The 19,469-nt window shown below is 35.2% G+C and overlaps 4 protein-coding genes across 7 annotated transcripts; 3 read left to right on the top strand and 1 right to left on the bottom strand.

The window, feature by feature from the left end:
- The first annotated feature begins 152 nt into the window (after positions 1-152).
- On the top strand, positions 153-3,766 carry LOC9325142 (bromodomain-containing protein 9). Its single transcript, XM_021035329.1, has 9 exons — positions 153-635; positions 1,202-1,238; positions 1,352-1,424; positions 1,521-1,566; positions 1,651-1,749; positions 2,124-2,192; positions 2,277-2,634; positions 2,719-2,861; positions 2,941-3,766. Exons 1-9 carry the CDS (start codon positions 276-278, stop codon positions 3,520-3,522), a joined length of 1,767 nt encoding a protein of 588 aa, XP_020890988.1. The 5' UTR covers positions 153-275; the 3' UTR covers positions 3,523-3,766.
- A 315-nt stretch (positions 3,767-4,081) lies between these two features.
- On the top strand, positions 4,082-6,221 carry LOC9325141 (probable serine/threonine-protein kinase PBL22). The gene is made up of 6 exons (XM_002889032.2): positions 4,082-4,478; positions 4,570-4,620; positions 4,709-4,863; positions 4,948-5,137; positions 5,240-5,631; positions 5,717-6,221. Exons 1-6 carry the CDS (start codon positions 4,391-4,393, stop codon positions 5,984-5,986), a joined length of 1,146 nt encoding a protein of 381 aa, XP_002889078.1. The 5' UTR covers positions 4,082-4,390; the 3' UTR covers positions 5,987-6,221.
- Positions 6,222-9,124: 2,903 nt separating this feature from the next.
- On the top strand, positions 9,125-12,711 carry LOC9323699 (probable serine/threonine-protein kinase PIX13). Its single transcript, XM_021034276.1, has 6 exons — positions 9,125-9,467; positions 9,764-10,344; positions 11,403-11,538; positions 11,632-11,768; positions 11,863-11,986; positions 12,088-12,711. Exons 1-6 carry the CDS (start codon positions 9,389-9,391, stop codon positions 12,504-12,506), a joined length of 1,476 nt encoding a protein of 491 aa, XP_020889935.1. The 5' UTR covers positions 9,125-9,388; the 3' UTR covers positions 12,507-12,711.
- A 104-nt stretch (positions 12,712-12,815) lies between these two features.
- LOC9325140 (protein NLP5) lies at positions 12,816-16,225 on the bottom strand. 4 transcript variants are annotated; one of them, XM_021034274.1, is made up of 5 exons: positions 15,995-16,225; positions 14,865-15,686; positions 14,734-14,781; positions 13,793-14,663; positions 12,993-13,711 (listed from the first exon to the last, which is right to left on the bottom strand). In XM_021034274.1, exons 2-5 carry the CDS (start codon positions 15,657-15,659, stop codon positions 12,993-12,995), a joined length of 2,433 nt encoding a protein of 810 aa, XP_020889933.1. In that variant the 5' UTR covers positions 15,660-15,686; positions 15,995-16,225. The 4 variants fall into 4 exon arrangements, with proteins under 4 accessions (XP_020889931.1, XP_020889933.1, XP_020889934.1 ...); XM_021034275.1 differs by lacking the exon at positions 15,995-16,225 and adding an exon at positions 15,826-15,975; XM_021034273.1 differs by lacking the exon at positions 15,995-16,225 and adding an exon at positions 15,761-15,963.
- Positions 16,226-19,469: the final 3,244 nt, after the last annotated feature.

Here is a 19,469-nt window from a genome sequence, read left to right as displayed (position 1 = left end):
TTTAACTCAAATGGGCTAGAATAACGACCCATGTAGTAGGCCCAATAAAATTTCAAAACTGAAAAAACGTTATCCCAAAACAATCCATACAGTGTAAACCACGTGTATTGCAGTGGCGCACGAGTAACCCGTGTCCACGTTTTGGTCTGCACGTACGAACTCACTCACACATGTGCAAGCAAAAAAAAAAAACCCAATAAAATGAATAAAAACGAAACGACTGTTTTTTAGAAGAAGAGAAAGGCGGAACAATAGAGAGAGAGAGGAGAGAGAGAATGGGAGAGGTAGCTGATAATAATAATACATTGATGAAGAAGAAGAAGAAAGGTAGGCCTTCTCTACTTGACCTCCAAAAGCGAGCTCTCAAACAGCAACAATTGCTCCAGCGAAGAAATCCCGATGAAGAAGAAGAAGAGCTTAGATCCGGTTTCAGAAACCCTAATTCCGGCGCCCGATCAAATCGCCGGAATTCGAATTCTGACGACGACGATGATGAGCGGAGAGACAAAAAGCATCGGCTTTTGCACGGATTGAATTCACACGACCGTCGTGATTCTTCTAATTCCAAATCTGTCGGCGGCGATTTGGACTCCGATGCAATCAGACGCCGGAAAATTGACGGATCTGACGATACGGTAGTTAAAGAGTATAAAAAAAACAATCTTTTTGGAAAATTCATTTGGGGAAAAAAACTTTTAATTTAGGTTTTTTTTTTAAAGATTTTGGCGCGTTAATTGAGGTTCGTCTTCATGCTTAAATATGGTTATTGAGTGAGTGAGTGATGAGTTTTGACTATTTCCCCTTTTTTTTTTGTTGGTGGGAAATGGGAATTCATAATTTCAGCTTTTTCTGTATATTTATTTTTATTTTTCGACTCTTTTTTTTTTTTTGTCTTGGTCGAGAAAATCTTGGTGTTAATCTTTTCTTTTTTTGAATATTATATAATATTGTTTTGATTCTGGTATTAATTCATAGTTATCAGAAAAATTAAAGACCGTTTCTGCACTGAAGAGACAATCATGTGTCTGAGACAAGTTCTCGCTTTGTCTTTTACTATCAGTTTAGTTTCTTAAGTTTCCTTAAAAATTGTACTTGTTCTCACTTTGTCATAAATACAGACACCTGTTTTTATTGTGTTATGATTTGATCTTTTTAACTTGAGGTTGATGATGAATGATACTCTGTTTTTGTATTTCTGCAGGGAGAAAAGGCTTCGAAAGCGACAGACATTCTTCCAAGTATGAATTCTTTTTTCATGTTTTTTTTTTTTGAAGTCATGAAAAGGCAGAAAACTTGGGATTTGTTTTCTGGTAATTAATTAAATTAATGGTGGTATTTAACTTGTGGACAGGAGGGTCACTTGTGGAGTCTACACCTTTGCCAGACAAAAAGTTGCTCTTGTTCATCCTAGATAGAGTTCAAAAGTATGTCAATTTTCTGACATAGCTTCCTTCTTCTCCATGTTCTTCTATTTTTGTGGGTTTGGTTTTTGATTGATTGTTGTTTTACTATACTTGAAGGAAGGATACATATGGAGTGTACTCTGACCCTGCTGATCCAGAGGAGGTGAAGTGTTCTTTTTTTGTTTAAGCTTCTTCATGTTAAAGTATTTGTTTTGCCTTATCTTTATCTGTGAAAGTTTGTTTACAGCTTCCTGATTATTATGATATTATCAAGAATCCCATGGATTTCAGCACATTGCGGAAGAAATTAGAATCCGGGGCATACACTACCTTAGAACAATTTGAGGCAAGTCTTGTATTTGAACGTATCACAATTCTCGATGCTTTTCACTGAACTATCACTTTTCTGTTTTTCAATACATCTCTGCTCTTTGCCTTTAGCTAAAATGGAGTGTTCACCTTTCATAGTTTTGATTCTTCATATTGTTGTTAAGTCTCGTTCAATAGTTTCTCTGGTAGTAACAACATTGTGTTTGCCGATAAGCGTGTAAGGTACTACTTAACTATGTAAAAAGATAACTATCTGACAATTTGATAGCCACAGTGTGTTAACTCTGAGAAGGTGCAGATATACTGTTAAAAGTGAAAAACTAATGGGGTCTGAAATGTTTGTTAATTGTCAGGAGTTAACCTCTCTGATCCCCTTTCATTTTGTTGCAGCAAGACGTATTTTTAATATGCACGAATGCGATGGAATACAATTCAGCAGATACAGTATACTTCAGACAGGTTTGTCTTGGCTTATTTAAACTTGCTATTTTACTTCCTTTTGTTATAATCCATTCTCTGATAGTATATCTATGGCTATAACAGGCACGAGCCATGCTTGAGTTGGCTAAAAAGGACTTTGGAAATTTGAGACAAGAAAGTGATGGAGAAGAACCAGTGTCACTTTCACAACAGCCTAAAGTGGTTAAAAGAGGCCGTCCTCCAGGCTCAGGACTTAAGAAACAGCTTGAGCAATCTTTGATTGATCGCACGACTTCTAATATATCAGCTGATGCAGCAGCACTCACTTATGCTGGAGATAGCTCTAGATTATCCGGTTCTTACAATCTAAGAAAAAATCCTCCTTCTTATGGATTCCGTCAAGCAGAAACTTCGGTTAGAATCAACCATAGTAGCGAGAATCAAAGTGGCTTGATGATAGATTGGGAGAAGGAGTTTCCACGTAAAGATCTTCCTTTTATAATATTACCTTCTTCAGAGTCCATTATGCCAAACACATTTTGTTGACATAAACCATTTTCTGTAGCTTCTGTTGTGAAGGCTGTCCATAAATACGGGATGAAAAATGTCGACGAGAACAGGCGAGATACCTACGACCAGATTTCTACTTCCTTGCAAGAATCTTCGATTTTTACAATGCTTGAAGATGATTTAAAACAGTTAACTCCAGTACGTGCTAGCAACTTGAAAGATTTCTCCTTTGTTCTAAGCAACAAAGAATCTGACCGTTGTTTCGTTATTTTACCAGGTTGGATTGAAAACTGAATATGGGTATGCTAGGAGTCTAGCACGATATGCAGCAAATCTTGGTCCTGTTGCTTGGAGATTTGCCAATGCAAGAATTGAAAAATTGTTACCAACTGGAACCCAATTTGGTCCCGGGTGGGTTGGAGAGAACCCAGAAGCGCCTCCTGAGAATCCTCCTCAACAGCAAAACTTAGTGTCGGGAAAGCAGAAGTGTTCGAATGACTTTGCGTCTGATGATCATCATCAGTCAAGCAGAATCATGTCTCCGACAACCTCTGTCTCAAGCTCCATCATAGGAAACAGACATTCTTCCCATGAAAGCAAAGAGTCTGTGCCAACTGCTCACGTATTGAATCAAGAAACCGAGAGTAATGGTCTAGTCCGTGCTTCCAGCGGATTTAACCAACCACAAAACCAGATGCTGGAAACAGCTGTTTCGCAACAAGGCTTGTTTCCGAACATAAAACAGGAATTTCAGCAGTTGCCACCGGATCTCAATGCTAGACTTGTCTCACCAAACTCACCGGGCTCGAACCACCAGGCAGGTTCATCGCAGCATCCGGATTTAGCATTACAACTCTAAGTACTTTGTACTAATATTGAAAGCTTTACCGATATAGGAGGGAGAAGAAGAGGCAGAGGCATGTGATTCTTGGTACAAGGTTGAATATATAGGGAAAGTCTATGTACAGATTGTTGCAATTTTCTGATTTTTTTTAGAGTAAAAAGAAAAGGAAGAAAACCGATAAGAGTACTCTCACAAGATGTATGAATATAAACTTTGTAGAATTTTCTAGATGTGATAAAACTTGAACATTACTTCTCTATCTTTTTTCGTTATGAGTGATGTTGGAGATAGAATAAAGGATTTCACTTATTTACCAAATTCGAAACATGACAATAAATCTTACATTGTTATATGAACAAAGTACAGAGAGCTTATTTTAGTTACAACCGAAAAACAAAACAAACGTTGAAAAAAAAAACAAACGAAGAAAGAAAGAAAACGACGCGCAGTTCCAAAATTAGGATCCCATTGGCTCCTTTAATTTCTCTTCCGTTGCCCTTTCAAAAAAAATTCACAGTTGCTTTCACCACTCTTTTTTAATATATAAACGAAACCATTTTTCCACCATTCAAAATGCCATTTGTATAATTTTAGTTCTTTCCAATTATCAGATTCTTCCTAAGGAATCATTTTCCCATTTGTTTTTCTGGAATTATAGAGAGAAAGAGAAAGTCTCTTTATAATCCCGGTTCGTTCTTCTTTCTTTAATTACGAGAAACCTAGGTTTTTTTTTTTTGTTCTGTTTCGTGTGTGGGGTTCCGGGAGCTGCGTTTGATGATAATGTTGGACATCATCTCAAACCAGCTCCGTCTCTGAATCCATTTTTGTTATATTAATTACGTTCAAGATCATCATCATCATCATCACGAGTTTATAAAGGAAAATGAGGTGTTTCTCTTGTCTCAACACGCAAACTAATGACATGAGAATCAACATTGATACCCTCTCCGACCTAACCGATTATTCCTCAGGTTTTAGAAAAATCTCTCTGTTTTTATCTGAAAACAATCTCCAATTTTTTTTGTTTTCTTGATGATTCGTGACTCTCTTTTGTGTTTGCAGTTGCCACAAGAAACGATCCAAGAGGGACAGGGTCAAAATCTGGCATTTTAGGTTAGGACATATTATGGATGATTATTTAAAATCAAATTTTTTTTATTTTTTTTTTTTTTGAAAACATATGTTTTCTGGTTATGGTTAGTTAATGGGAAAGTGAATAGCCCTAAACCGGGAGGTGGCGCTCGGAGTTTCACGTTCAAGGAGTTAGCCGCCGCCACCAAGAATTTCCGGGAGGTGAATATGATTGGAAAAGGAGGCTTTGGGAGCGTCTACAAGGGACGTTTAGATTCAGGACAAGTAAGCAATGTTCTGTTTTCACTCAAAACGTTTTTAGAATTTAAAATGTTGTAAAAAGATTTGATGGGAACTGAATTTGAGTAGGTGGTGGCGATCAAGCAATTAAATCCAGATGGGCATCAAGGAAATCAAGAATTCATAGTTGAGGTCTGCATGCTTAGCGTCTTTCATCATCCAAATCTTGTAACTCTAATCGGTTACTGCACTTCTGGTGCTCAGAGACTTTTGGTTTATGAATACATGCCAATGGGTAGCTTAGAAGATCATCTTTATGGTAAGTGTGTTTTTCTTAATTACCCCAAAATCAAAAAGTTTTCATCATGTTTTTCTTATTAACAAACCTCTCTCTTCTTGTTGTTGTTGTTGTTTGAAGCAGATCTTGAGCCTGATCAGATTCCGCTAAGCTGGTATACCCGAATGAAAATCGCGGTTGGTGCTGCTCGTGGGATTGAGTATCTTCATTGTAAAATAAGCCCATCTGTGATTTACCGTGATTTGAAATCCGCAAACATTTTGTTAGATAAAGAATTTAGCGTCAAACTCTCTGACTTTGGACTCGCCAAGGTCGGTCCTGTGGGGAACCGGACACATGTGTCCACTCGAGTCATGGGTACTTACGGATACTGTGCTCCAGAATATGCAATGAGCGGAAGATTAACCATTAAGTCGGATATCTATAGCTTCGGTGTAGTGTTGCTTGAACTGATTTCTGGCAGGAAGGCCATTGATTTGAGTAAACCAAACGGAGAGCAGTACCTTGTTGCTTGGGTAAGTAAGATCAACAGTTGGAACCAGATTAAACCAGAACATAATCTCTCGTTTAACCGTGTTTTTTCTTTTTCGCGTTATGTAGGCTCGACCGTATCTCAAGGATCCTAAGAAATTTGGACTTCTAGTTGACCCGTTGCTACGGGGAAAGTTCTCGAAGAGGTGTCTTAACTACGCGATTGCTATAACCGAGATGTGCCTAAATGACGAAGCGAATCACCGGCCAAAAATAGGAGATGTGGTGGTGGCATTTGAGTACATAGCCTCTCAGAGCAAATCTTATGAAGATCGAAGAGCGGCTCGCAAGTCTACGGACTCTAACCGGTTAAGAGGGGAAACAAAACAGAGTTACTAAATTGTATTTCATAAGTGAAACCTCTGCTAGTATCAGAAGGTTCCTGATAAGGCCGCATAAATAATGTTTTGTGCTTTTTTTCTGGGTGTTTTTGTTTAGTCAGCCTTTTAAGAATGGGATTTGGTCGGATAAAGAGAGTTTTTTTGGCTCGAAGTATATGTTGCTTTGTAAAAAACTAAAAACTAAAAATGAACTCTTAAGTTCATATATATATATATAGGTACATACGATGTTATTGGTGGGTCATCCATACAATTACATGTATATGCGTATACAAGTACTAATAATAGTTTTGATAAATAAAATTTCAAATGAATTAGATTTTAACACAAATACTTTCTAAATATACGTATCTTCAAATTGAAACATCGATCTCAGAGTAGATTAAGAATGTGACATATACAAGATGCATATAATATAGTCAAGAGCGAATCTTTTGATTATTTCTTGCAAGAGGAGGAAATTAAATCATAAATGCAAGTAGGTGACTAACTGATTTACGCGGACGTCGAATTATCGAATATATATATATTTATGTCAACTTGCATTACACTAATTAATCCGGTTTACACATATTATTCCCATGTCTACATAGATACTCCATCCGTGTTGTTTAAGGTTTTTTTCACGTTTATTAAAAAAATAATCAATTTTTCTGTTTTACTCCTAATTAATGTATTGTTTTACTATGTAATATCTTCAATTAATAAACTAAAAGAGTAGAGGTAAAATTGAAAAATCTGTCAAAAACATGCAATGAAAACTTAGAACGACAACTAATTTCAAACAAAATTCAACTTCTAAATCGATAACTAATTTAAAATAGAGGGAGTATATAATACTCGCATATTGCAGGGTTTATGATTGAAGAAGAATAAAATAACATCTCCCCACGTTTTCTACGTGACTCATCGGTCTTATTGTCTTGTTATTACATATGCAATGTTTCAAACTTTACGTGGACTGTTAATAAACTGTGTGTGTGAAAGAAAGAAAGAAAGCCACAAAGATATAGACTGTTAAAAGAAATGTTTTGTTTTAACCACTTTCTCGTTCTAAATATAAGTATCAAATATCAACAAATCTTATCTTGATCATTGTAGATACCACATACTTTTGACCCTCGTTGGTCGTTATCATTTATTTTTAAATTTTCTTATAAAGGTTTCCATATGCTGTCACGTTTATACTCGGACCCGCCATTGCTAAACAATGTTCTTCCCCTTTGACCTCTTCCCACTGATATTTATTTTCTTAGTTTTTATTTTTTGCAGTATTCATGATAATAAAGCTTCTTTCATAGTATTAATTTGCGATGCTATTTACTGTTTCTTTTTATTGTTTAGTTTTTTCCACATGTAAAAACAAAGAAATTTGTTCACTAATAATATCTTCACTCGATATCTGCGTTTTTGTGAGTTTTGTTACGTCATTGAGGTGACGTATATGATCGTTATAGTCGATATAAGATCATTAACAAATGTGAATGGTAACTTGGTGTGCGAAGAAAAAGAAGTACGAGCAAGTTGTAATTTTGTCTTATAAAGAAACAATACAGTTTTTTTTTTAGAAACAATACAGTTATTTACGTACATAACTTTATTGTAGGAGTCAGTGAAATAAAAAATGATACTTTTATTTTTTAATAAGTTAAAAAACTGAAAAATTATGATTCATCGGATCTGATAAAAACTTTAGAGAAAATGGGAAGAATTATAAAAAGAAAAAATGGAAGAAAATTTAACTTTTAATGGTAACATTCATTTGTGGAATTATTGAGGAATTCATGTGGAAAAAAATACATGTTACATCATTTGTATATGTGAAATTGTTGTGGAATTTTTGATCTTTTATCATAGTGATCCCACTTTATTCTTTGATTTATTGAATTAATCAAACCTTTAACAAATACTAGAAAACAAGCAAATAATATGAGAGGGAATTAAACAACAAATATGACAATATGTGATGCATTTTATTAGTAAATTTTGATACGTTTTTTTGAATAATGTGTTTTGAAGTCTGTTTTCAGGAACTAGTAATTTTTAATATTTTTGATATTTTTTGTTTTATTTTATTTTATTTTGTGGATAGTCTTGGATGTTCGAGTATTTGGTTCGGTTTCAATTATGTAATTTTTGGTTTTGGATATTTCGGTTCTCGAGTTAAGTATACATTCGGCTATTTTAGAATTTCGGTTAAAATGCGGTTCGATTCCGAATATTTCAAAGCATTTCGGTTTTTTGAATCAAGAACCAATTGGGAACAAACAAAATTTCGAATATTTTTTTAGTTCTGGTACTTACCCAAATAACATTTTGAATATTTTTGAGAAATTTTCAGATCTTTTAGTGTATAGTATTTTTTTGGTTATTTGGACTTTTTATTATTCATTATAAAACTAACTAATGTTTTAGATATATAATTGTATTTCGATTTATTGAGGTATCCAAAATATTTTGGTTCCGCTTCTTTCGGAAATTAAGTTTAAGATCCATTTGTTTTTATGTCAATTTCGGTTTGGTTTTGGCGAAACATTTCTCTAGCTAATAATTTTAGAAGTTTAATCGATTAGATTTTTTAAAAAAATTCAGCCACATTCAGCAGTTACCATTTGAACTTTAAATTATTCAGCCAAATTCCGCAGAAAACACAAATATATTCTATCAGATTCAGCAATTCAGCTAGATTCAGCCGGATTCCTCGATTACCATTTAGACCCTAAATAAAAAAGTGTTTCTTCTGGAAGGGGGGAAAATTTCTCACTAACTCTACTTTCTAATTTTTCTAACAGAAAGATAATTATTCTCACTTTAACTAGGTGGATACATGGAAGAAATTTGAATAATGAAAATTCTATATTTATCTATTCTACGATTTTCTTTTCTATTTGCGACCCAATAAATAAGCACCGCCTTGAAATGTGTAATTTACATTTTCACATTTAACCGTAGACATGGTATGCAATGAGAAAATGTAAATACGTCTAAATCAAGGACTAATTAACGTTGAAATTTGTGGCAATAAAATATATATTTCAACATCAACCAATCAATCAAGTAATAATAATCACGACGATATCAAATACACATTTTTTTTGTTGTCAAAGGATATCAAATACACATCCTTTTTTTTTTTTTTGGGCAAACATACACATCCTTTTATGAAACTAAAATAAATAATAAATTTTCCCCAAAGAGAGAGTTTTGCTTGGTCTTTCCTCTCCGTTTCTCAGCTTCTTCCTCAATCTTTCAATTAAAATCCCCAAAGGAGAAAGATAGAAAAAGAAAAAGGGAGAGTTGGAGAAAAGTTTCTCTCTAAATCTTATGATCGTAAAGGGTGAAGCAAGGATTACTCAAAACAGAGGAAAACAGAGGAAAGTCAAGAACTGGTTTGATCTTAATGGGTAACATATGTCCTGGCTCTGGATCTTCCACTGTTCAACATGAACAGAGCCCTGCCTCCACCAAACCCCTCCCAGGTTCATACACACATCTCTCTGTTCTTTTTTTTTGGGGGCAAAATCCAAACACTTTAGATCTATTTACTCGTTTTTTTTTCTTTTGTATTTTCTGATGATTCATAAGTTTCTTCCAGTTCTTAAATTACCCCCAAAAAAAATGCTTTCCTGTTTTTTTTTTTTTTTTTCCATTGTGCTTTTCAACTATGAAAATGTCAATGCTTACTCTGTTTTTCTTTTCTGTTAAAGTCTCTGTTTTTATTTTCTCAACTGAAGTTTCAATCTAATAAGGTCGTGTGTATCATCAATCTATACAGTGAGACGTGTCCATAACCCAGAGAATAAAAAGTTTCCACCGGCGCTTGTGGCGATGCCGGCGTTAAATCCCAAGTTTCCGGCGCCCGAATCAGGACATAAAACGAGACCTGCCGCTACCCCACCTCGTGAAAAACCGCAACAGAGGACGAGATCCGTCGCTACCCCACCTCACGAAAAACCGCAGGAGAAGACAAGATCCGTCGAAAACCCACCTCGGGAAAAACCGCAGGAGAAGACGAGATCCGTCGAAAACCCACCTCGAGAAGAACCGCAGGAGAAGGCGAGATCCGTCGATAATCCACCATTAAAGCCGGTAGAAAAACTGGGTTTAGGAAGAAAAGCAGTGCCACCGAGTGGGAAGATAGTGACACCAAATCTAAAGATGTTTACACTAGTGGAGCTTAAGACGGCTACAAAGAATTTCCGACCAGAGTCTGTGATCGGAGAAGGTGGATTCGGACAGGTTTTCAAGGGATGGGTGGATGAGAAAACATTAGCTCCGTCGAGAGCCGGCGTCGGAATACCAGTCGCCGTTAAGAAATCAAATCCTGATAGTGAGCAAGGCTTACATGAATGGCAGGCAAGTAACTCCCAACTTTCCTTTTTTATTTGAACTTAAAATTGCGTTAAAATCATTAAAAGATTCTAATTGGAGCAAAAATGGACATCTTTTTTTGTCTCAGTTTCTTCAAAATTAGGAATGTCATGTGTACTTAAATACTATATACGTAAACAAAAAAACAGTAATTGTTACTTTAAAAGTACGTAAGCACAAATTTCGGTAAAAACAAAATTATTCATTTTCTTGTCACACTTTTAGCTTGCTAGTCGTTTTCTTGCTCCATATAGTGAAAGTATATGAACGGGTCTTTAATGATTTAGTAACCCTTACTAAACTTTTACTTAACTCCAAATTTTGTTTGTGATTTATTTTCAAAATAATGGTATATTTGGAAGTTTTGTTCTGTTTGGTTTTGGGTGATAATTTAGAGCATTTCTTACTTATAATCGAATAATGTTGTATCACCGCCGGTCTCGCTAGAATCCGACCGTGTTTATTAGTTGGAAATTATACTTGTTCGTACCTAATAAAAGAAGAAGAGGTCAACTTGACATTTTAAGCCAGGAGAAGAAGACGAAGTCAAAGGAATTATCACGTAACATAATTAGTCAATCGGAAAGAAACAATACATATAATAGTCAATGAATATTTAATGAAATTTTTTTATAATTAAAAAAAATATTAAATAAATAAATGATATGGTTGGATATTTCTTGTATTGGTGCGTGCAAATTAATTTCTTCAGCTAGAAATTCCGTTTTATATCTTTTTTTAAAAAAGTTGTGAACCATTCACAGCCACATATTTTACAAAAAAAAAAAAAAAACATTCACAAATCACAACCATATATTGTGTCGACAGATCATAGAATATTATATGAAATTAGTATCTCTACTATAAAAATGAAATCAACTAATCTTGACAAGGAACGATGATAAATAAGCATCAGCTTATGAATGATCGATCTACAAAACATCTAACAAAAAAAAACATCAGTTACTCTTAAAATAGTCGTATATATCGAATATAATTGTTAATGTGTGGTGTTTATAAGTTTATATATTGTAAAATTGCAGTGTGAAGTGAGATTCCTAGGGAAGTTTCATCATCCAAATTTGGTGAAGCTCTTGGGTTATTGCTGGGAAGAGAATCAGTTCCTCTTGGTCTATGAGTATTTGCCTAAAGGAAGCCTTGAAAATCACCTCTTTTCAAGTATAATTTCTCAATTAATCCATTATAGTTACCTTATCTTATACACATATTTATACACAAATATAAAGATATATGCATGTAATGTTAATGCAGAAGGTGCAGAGGCATTGCCGTGGGACACACGTTTGAAGATAGCCATTGAAGCAGCCCAAGGACTTACTTTTTTGCATAACTCCGAAAAGAGTGTTATCTACAGAGACTTCAAAGCTTCCAATATTCTTCTTGATTCCGTACGGTTCTCTAGCTCTTTTCAACCACTTTGCATGCTGTTTCTAGAAGATATGTCCTGCTTTTTAGTAACATTTTCTTGCCGTGTTTTTTCAGACCTTCCACGCCAAGCTTTCAGACTTTGGACTAGCTAAAAATGGCCCCATTAATGGATTCTCACACGTGACCACACGTGTCATGGGCACACAAGGCTATGCAGCTCCCGAGTACATGGCTACAGGTAAATAGAACGTGCAAATTGTACTATTAAGAAAACATGCATGTTTAATTGTCATCGGTGTTTTCCTTTGAATTTTGGATTAACTTAAATGATGTTTATAGGTCATCTATATGTGAGGAGTGATGTTTACGGGTTTGGAGTGGTACTCTTAGAGCTCTTAACCGGTTTAAGAGCATTAGACCCAAACCGACCATCTGCGCAACAGAATCTTGTGGAATGGGCTAAACCGGTGCTGAACCAGAAGAAGAAGGTTCAGAAAATGATGGACCCACGGCTCGAGCACAAGTATCCACTTTTGGCGGTGGTCAAAACCGCCGAGCTCATTCTTCGGTGTCTCGAGGCGGACCCGAAAAACCGACCGCCAATGGATGATGTGCTTAGAGAATTAGAAGTTGTGAGGACTATCAGAGACCAACCCAAAGAAGAGAGACGTAAAAGGAGCAGTGGTTCTGATCATGATAATAACCGGGTTCGTGGAAATGATTCACCGTATGGCCGCAGAACCGGTAGAACCGGATAGTCAAAGAGTTCTTTTGGATCAGTCATATATGTACACACACTATATACAGACGAACCACCTTTAATCCTTTTTTTTTTTGTTTCTGGTAGTGTAATTATATGTTATTAATTTCTAGACTTAGTGAAATATTTGTTGTACACCGAGTCAAAATAAAGCCATAATTTATATTTTGTCAAAAATTAATGTAATCCATTTTTTCAGTAAACTCTTAATTTATAGCCAAAGTAACTTTTTGTTTTAGGCAATTAAATTTTGATTCACTTCTTGACTCTTGTTTTATTTTCTTCCTTATTATTGCAAATCCACCACTTAGACACAAAAGAAAACTTCAATTATTTTTTTTTTCTAGAAGAAAGGCTCTTTAAACGTTCTCTCTTTCTTTGGTGCGTCTTTAAAATAGTGAAGAAAACCTATGAACAATGCTTACACAACACAAACTATATGCAATATTTGTCTCCTCTCTTAAAATGTCTCTTCATCTTCATGTCATAAAGGGCATCCACTGACAGAAGAACGTTCTGGAAGATAAGAAGAAGAGAGCTGAAGCAAAAGCTTAATCGTTTGTCCTGGAAAAGATCTGCAAACATCTACACACTCATCTACATCGTCGTCACATCTCAACAGAACCCATTCATTGTCTTCATCTAGGTATTTCAGATCGTATCTGCTCACATCTTCTATACTAAATCGTTTCGCTATTTCCCACAATAAATCTTTTAACCTATGCGAGTTTCGCATCCTAAACCGGATCTTTTCCTCCTCATAGCTTACCTTTATCCTCAGAAAATCATCCTCTTGTGATGATGTTGATGGTGATAAGTGTGTGGTTTGCGTTTCCTTAAAGGATACTGAGACTTGTCTAGTCTTATCCGTGGGATCTTCCTTGTTTACTTGTGGTTCACTGGAACAGCTTGAGCTGTGACTACACGAGGAACCAGGGGATTTTGCATGTTGTGAATGTGAAGAAGGCAAGAACGTCGTCGTCTTGGATTGTTGTTGTAGGGATGATGCTTCTGGTGAAGAAGCTAGATTTGGGAAACTCGCGTAGAAGGAGCCTATAGGAAGATGATGACCAGAAACACCTTCTACCGAGTCGATGACCCGTTGGATTTTCTGAAGCGAATGACCAACTTTCTTGATCTTTCTTGATGGCCATCTCTGTATCCCATGCTGTCTGCATATTCTCTTCAATGTTGTTGGACAAACTGAAACAAATTCCAAGATCAATAACAGAATCTCTGATGAACTGAAAATTCAAGAATTAAGAATGTAAATGTTTTGCTTACCACCAATACTCTTGGCAGCATCTTTGAGACTCCCTGCGAAATATTGGCGAAGAACATCCAAAGTTATGTTTTTTTCGGCTTTTGTTCGCTTTTTCTCAGTCACTCTATTGAAACCACTACCACTAGAGAACGTGTTGTTGTCATTTACACTCAAACCTTTGCCATAGTCAGAACCTAGCTCGCCCATCTCTGTTGTTCCTCCATCAAATACTATTCCTACATTTTGAGGAGTACTAATACTCTGAGGTACTTCGGATATATTCTCTATCTTTGGCAATGTCACTCCTCTCTCTATGACCTCGCTCACCATTGAATCTCCCTCTTCTTCTAGTTCCTTCTCCGTGACTGTCCTTAAGCTTCTAGGTACGTGCGCCATTATAGTTGAAAGAGCATTCAACATTTTCCTCTGTTCCTCGATATCTCGGCAATTTTTAGGCAAAAAGAACTCCAAGACAAAATCAGCTGAACCCGTGTGGATACAGCGTAAGCGTATCGCGACTGTGCCATGTAAGCCAAACATAGTTGCGTGGTGAGAGAGAGGGTACTCAGATTTCTTGTAGCTAGAAACATCAGACGAAAAGCAAGGACCATTGGTCAAAAAGGCTTCTCCAACAACTCCTTGACCTTTCAAGAGATGATGCTCAGAGCAAGCTTCGTGGAATTCACGGACTGAAGGATCACCAACATAGCAAGCATCATCGATTGTGGATACACAATGGACATAGTTCTCATAGTTGTGACGGCAACCGGTTTTGCTTTGTTTGAGACAAGAGACCCATGTTTGTGCTAATGGTAGTTTATGCGTCTCACAAGCACATCTCAAGAGGTTTCTGATTTCAGGTAATGCAGCTTGGTAAGAGAAGTCAGGTCCCTGATTTAAGAAGGATATGACATGTTGTTAAGTCAGCTAAACAAAAAGAGAAAATTTTATAAACATTTACCTTTAGAGAAGGCGGTATCGGAATTTCTGTGCTCCTAAGATCAACTGCCTGTGAAGATGATTAAACAATGCTTAAGGTTCCAAGAAAGCTTATTTCAAAGACAAAGGAGACAAAGCAAAAGAAACAAAAACCTGAAGTGCTCTGCAGATGCTTTCAAGGTCAGGGCTTAATTTAACCATTTGAGTGGTCATTACAACCTCAATAACACCTAAACAAATCTGACTACCTTGTTCAAACACAGGAATAGCTAACGTGCCTCGAACATCACAGTCTTGAGCATGTTGTACTCTGGGATACTCCTCGTTCTTGAAAAACCTCACATCAGGAGTCCATTCAGGAACCTTCCCCAAGAAAACTCTTCCAGGCAAACCAACCAAGTCCCTGGAACTGGAACCTGAATCCTCCTGTTCAGTAGAGAATTGATAATTCTCAGAGATCTCTCTGTAATGAGCAAGCCTTTGGCACATTGGATCATGGCTAAAAGGTTGTTCCTTTGTGGTTAAAACTCGCTTACCACCTCTATCCACAGGCACCCACAACTGTATAAGAGAGCCTCTCTCACTTGTGAAATCTTTAATGTGTGTCACTGCTTGAACCAATCTATCCATAACCGAAAAGCCATGATGACCACTTGGTCCAATCCACCACCGTCTATTAAAGCTAGAGAGATCTCTCCCTTGATTTTGATCCTCAAGACTCGATCTTTCTGCAGAATCTTGACCATACATCTGAGATAAGCTATTAGATGTGTCTTGCGTTGGAGACCACATGAAGGAAGAAGGGTCAAAAGGGGTTACAGAAGTTGAAGGACTAAAATTAAGGAACTCGGATGCATCTGTTGTCTCTAACCAGCAACCTTCTAATAGCAATCCGTCCATGAATGAAGAATCCATAGCCGGATCCATAGGAAGAGAACTGTTTTCCATGGCTCACTCAAATCAATGAAGCCACATCTGAAAAAAACAAAGCATCCATTTCATCAAACCCCAAACAAAATCAAAGCAAAAAACTTGTAATAGAAAAGAACCTGAGAATCAAGATATTAGTGAAAAGGTCCAATTTTTTTTTTTTTTTTTTTCTGTTGATTCTTACAAGTTGGTTAAAATACCCTAATCCCTTGTGGGTTAAGAGATACTGATTTAACCTCAATTAAAGAAGGAATCTTTTAAAAAAGTTTAGCACTAATTTGATTCTTGCTTGATTTAACCAAAAAAGATGAGACCTTTGAAGTTGAGAAATGGGAAATAAAAAGAAAACTCACAAAAAAAAAAGACGTCAGATTCTCGGAAGATTCTTGAAGTAGGTTTTAAATGGTGTTTAAATTGAAGATTCTTGGAAAAGACCCACTAGTCTTAGGAGAGACAGGAGAAAACAGTTGAAACAAACCCAAATCTCAGGGAAAAGAAAGCTGTAAAGATGTCTTTGATGGGTATGTTCCTGGTGAACAACAGAACAAGTAAGGTAATGTGTACCTTTTCCACATAAATTACCAAACCCCAAAAAAAAAATCTTTTTTTGAGGCATCGTTATCTCATAGTATATGCATCGGAAAAAAAAAGAACCCTTCAATTAATACTTTTAAAATAATAAAAAAAATCAATTTGTTTGGTCTCTTTAGAGTATTTACACAACAGAACAAGACTGTCTCTCTCTCACTTCCAGGCTGCGTGGGTGTCCCATATTCTAGAGAGAAAAAGAGATATTAATCCCTCCGTTTTATAATAAAACAGTATGTCGTTTGAAGATTTTATTTTTATTTTACAAAGTTATCGTTTTTTTTTGTTTTACAAAAAGTACCGTTTTGTATTTACAATGCAAAATTTTAAATAAAAATCTAATTTTAACTTTATTTCTTTAATGTATTAATATGAGAGATAATTTTATTTAATGTATTGATAAGAGATATAATCAAAATTTAATAGTTTTCTATGTGTGAACAATGTAGAATAACACTCTTTATAAAATGGATTAAATATTATTTTCATTTTTCTTTTAGAGTTTTGGGCAGTGAATTTCTTAACATGTACTAATAGTCATTTTTTACCCTTCCAACATGTAGTCTTTATAAAAAAGCTTAAATGACATTTCTATGTAAGAAGTCAACGTTTTAATGTTGAGAGAAAATATCAGCAATTAGCACTAACAATAAATAAATAAGTAAAAAAAAAAGCCATTGATTTGGAATCAATGTAATTTATTAAGCAAAGTTTTGGTGCCAATAATAAAGGGACCAAGTAGAGTTGACAAATGCCGAATTCGAAGCCCTTCTCTGGGCGATGAAATGTATGATTGGTGCAGATAATCAAGAGGTAGCGTTCCTTACAGACTGTTCAGACCTGGTGAAGATGGTGTCTTCTCCAACCGAATGGCCGGCGTTTTCAGTGTATTTGGAAAAATTTCAGAGCGACAAGGAGGAGTTTTCATCTTTTTCTTTATCTTTAGTTTCTCGTAGGGCTAATGATAAGGCGGATAATCTGGCACGAAAAGTTCGTACAGAACCGCTTCATATAACTTATGTAAATAACATTCCTCAAGAATGACTCTTTTGAGCTTTAATTAATTTCGGATGACAAAAAAAAAAAATAGAGTTGACAAAAATTTATAAGGTAGTAGTATATAAAAATATGAATATATTGGAGATGTGTCTTTAGTCAAGTGGTTAAGTCCATTTGACTCCGTCTTCCCCACCGGAGTTCGACTCCAGTAAGTCGCGTTATCCCGCGTAGTAGAGATTGGTTATGGATCGGGCCTTGTCGATCTAAAGATGTCAAAAAATATATATATATATATATATGAATATACAAAGTTGAATTTCGCCGCTGACTTTGTTATTTACTTGTTTATGAAATTGGAAAGAAAGGGTGTATAATAGAAAAAACGATTAACGTCTTTGATTTTTTCCAATTATTTACAGAAGATGATCTGATTATTCTTCCATCTGTACACTCTCGAAAATGATACTTTTTGATAGTTGTTAGAAACAAATAAAGATTCTAAAAACATAAGAATAAAGAGAAGATGTCAAGTAATTTACTTAACTTAAAGTTGATGGAGCAAGTTGGAATGTAAGAAAACCTGCAAGTTGGGGGTGCAGGTTTTGCTTTTACCCCAAAAACTACAAATAACAATCGATAGGAGTTAAGTTATTTTCTTTGTCCCATTGTTTTTCTTTTTCTTTTGGTCAGCGTTTGTCCTATTGGATTAAAAGATACTTTGTAATAGAAACGGTGGGCAATGTGTGTCCCACTTAGCCTCGTGGAGATGTGACTCTTCTTGAAGGAACAATTGTGTTTCCTTTGTAAAACCATTCACGTATGTAGAAGAAGTGTCAAAACTGATTAGTGCATTTGGTCAGTGCCGGTCCGGTAAAATTCGAGGCCAAATACGAAAAAAAAATTGAGGCCTTTTTAAATAATAAAAATTGCAAAAATTTTTTTTTTACTAATTATGAGATATTTATAATTTTTATTTATAAATATTTTTAAATTTTAGACATTGTTTGTTAATTTTGAGACTTTTTTATTAATTATGGCATATTTTTTTGTTAATTATGTGTTTTTTTACTAATATTAGAGTTTTTTGGTTAATTTTGAAGCCTATTTAAAAAAAAAAAAAAAAATTCTCCATAAAAAGGCCTCAAAAATTTGAGGCCCCATACAAATGTTTCTCAAAAATGGGCACAGGGCCGGGCCTGCATTTGGTAGTGGTCTAGAATGTTTTTGAGTTTTCAATTTATACTGATCACTGGCTAGAAAAACATAAGATGTGGTTGTGAGGTAGATGAGATTATTGGATTACTGTTTTGTTGGTTGAGATGGTTTTTTTTATGTCGCAACTTTCTTTTGCGAAGAAGCAAAATGCAACGCACGCGTCTAGTTTTTGTCTTCCCCGGCCCCTAGCAATCTTTTCTCATTGTTACCGTCTTCTAACTATTTGTTTATTTAGGTGAACTGAATTTAGGATACTTTTTTTTTTGCAATAAGTAGCAGACGTAAGTGAGAGTTTATGATTGAAAATTGAAAGGAACAACAAACTTTGACATAACATGTATGGAAGAAGATTCCAACTATATAAAAAATTAAAGTTATTCTTCCTTGCCATGGGAATCTCCTCTCTGATTTGGTATTAAACAATAAAGTTTTGTTTTAAAAGAAAAAAGTTAGAAGATTGGTCGAATAATGAATAATCTTTCAACAAGTTGTGATAATTTCACACGCGCGTCATACTTTAGGTAAAAAGTTTCTATTTTTGTTGTCTTGTCACACGCAAATTGATAATAGCTGACAATATCTTGGTTGGTTAACCTTTGGTGTGATTCACTTTCATCTTGTTTTTTTTTTTTTTTTTTTTTTTTTTTGTAATTGGATAAATTAGACGAAAGTCTATATTCATGTTTAAAATATATAGTAGAAAGCTGGTTTTTGTTTGCCACTTAAGCGTTTACTATGACCAACATGAAAGTATAGTGAATGGATAAATAGGTTATTAACTTTAATCAATAAGACAAATTTCAACAACTAAACCAAAACACAGTACTGTTGGTCATAGTATTAACATGATTAATTATCAAAAAAAAAAAATCGTGATTATTTGTTTCAGCTTTCAGATAAGCTTTCAAATTCTTAAACTCTTACCATAAGCATTTGTTAAAGATTCAGTTGAGAGTGTTCGATTAAACAAATTCAGATATACAAATCAAAATCGTAATAAAACAAAAGAAAACAAACTATAAATGG

The sequence above is a fragment of the Arabidopsis lyrata genome (genome assembly GCF_000004255.2).
Source record: "Arabidopsis lyrata subsp. lyrata unplaced genomic scaffold ARALYscaffold_2, whole genome shotgun sequence".
NCBI classification, from domain to species: domain Eukaryota; kingdom Viridiplantae; phylum Streptophyta; class Magnoliopsida; order Brassicales; family Brassicaceae; genus Arabidopsis; species Arabidopsis lyrata.
The sequence above is the reverse complement of the archived record's forward strand: the minus strand, read 5'-3'. Positions and strand labels throughout refer to the sequence as shown.

Bases quoted from the DNA above. Each gene is read 5' to 3' on its own strand.
- LOC9325141 (XM_002889032.2), top strand. From the start codon at position 4,391: ATGAGGTGTTTCTCTTGTCTCAACACGCAAACTAATGACATGAGAATC. The intron at 4,479-4,569 runs GTTTTAGAAAAA...TTGTGTTTGCAG, and splicing joins CCTAACCGATTATTCCTCAG to TTGCCACAAGAAACGATCCA. The intron at 5,632-5,716 runs GTAAGTAAGATC...CGCGTTATGTAG, and splicing joins AGCAGTACCTTGTTGCTTGG to GCTCGACCGTATCTCAAGGA.
- LOC9325142 (XM_021035329.1), top strand. From the start codon at position 276: ATGGGAGAGGTAGCTGATAATAATAATACATTGATGAAGAAGAAGAAG. The intron at 1,425-1,520 runs GTATGTCAATTT...CTATACTTGAAG, and splicing joins ATCCTAGATAGAGTTCAAAA to GAAGGATACATATGGAGTGT. The intron at 1,750-2,123 runs GCAAGTCTTGTA...ATTTTGTTGCAG, and splicing joins CTACCTTAGAACAATTTGAG to CAAGACGTATTTTTAATATG.
- LOC9325140 (XM_021034274.1), bottom strand. From the start codon at position 15,659: ATGGAAAACAGTTCTCTTCCTATGGATCCGGCTATGGATTCTTCATTC. The intron at 14,664-14,733 runs GTAAATGTTTAT...TTCTTAAATCAG, and splicing joins CGATACCGCCTTCTCTAAAG to GGACCTGACTTCTCTTACCA. The intron at 13,712-13,792 runs GTAAGCAAAACA...AATTTGTTTCAG, and splicing joins TGCTGCCAAGAGTATTGGTG to TTTGTCCAACAACATTGAAG.
- LOC9323699 (XM_021034276.1), top strand. From the start codon at position 9,389: ATGGGTAACATATGTCCTGGCTCTGGATCTTCCACTGTTCAACATGAA. The intron at 11,769-11,862 runs GTACGGTTCTCT...GTGTTTTTTCAG, and splicing joins CCAATATTCTTCTTGATTCC to ACCTTCCACGCCAAGCTTTC. The intron at 11,987-12,087 runs GTAAATAGAACG...TGATGTTTATAG, and splicing joins TCCCGAGTACATGGCTACAG to GTCATCTATATGTGAGGAGT.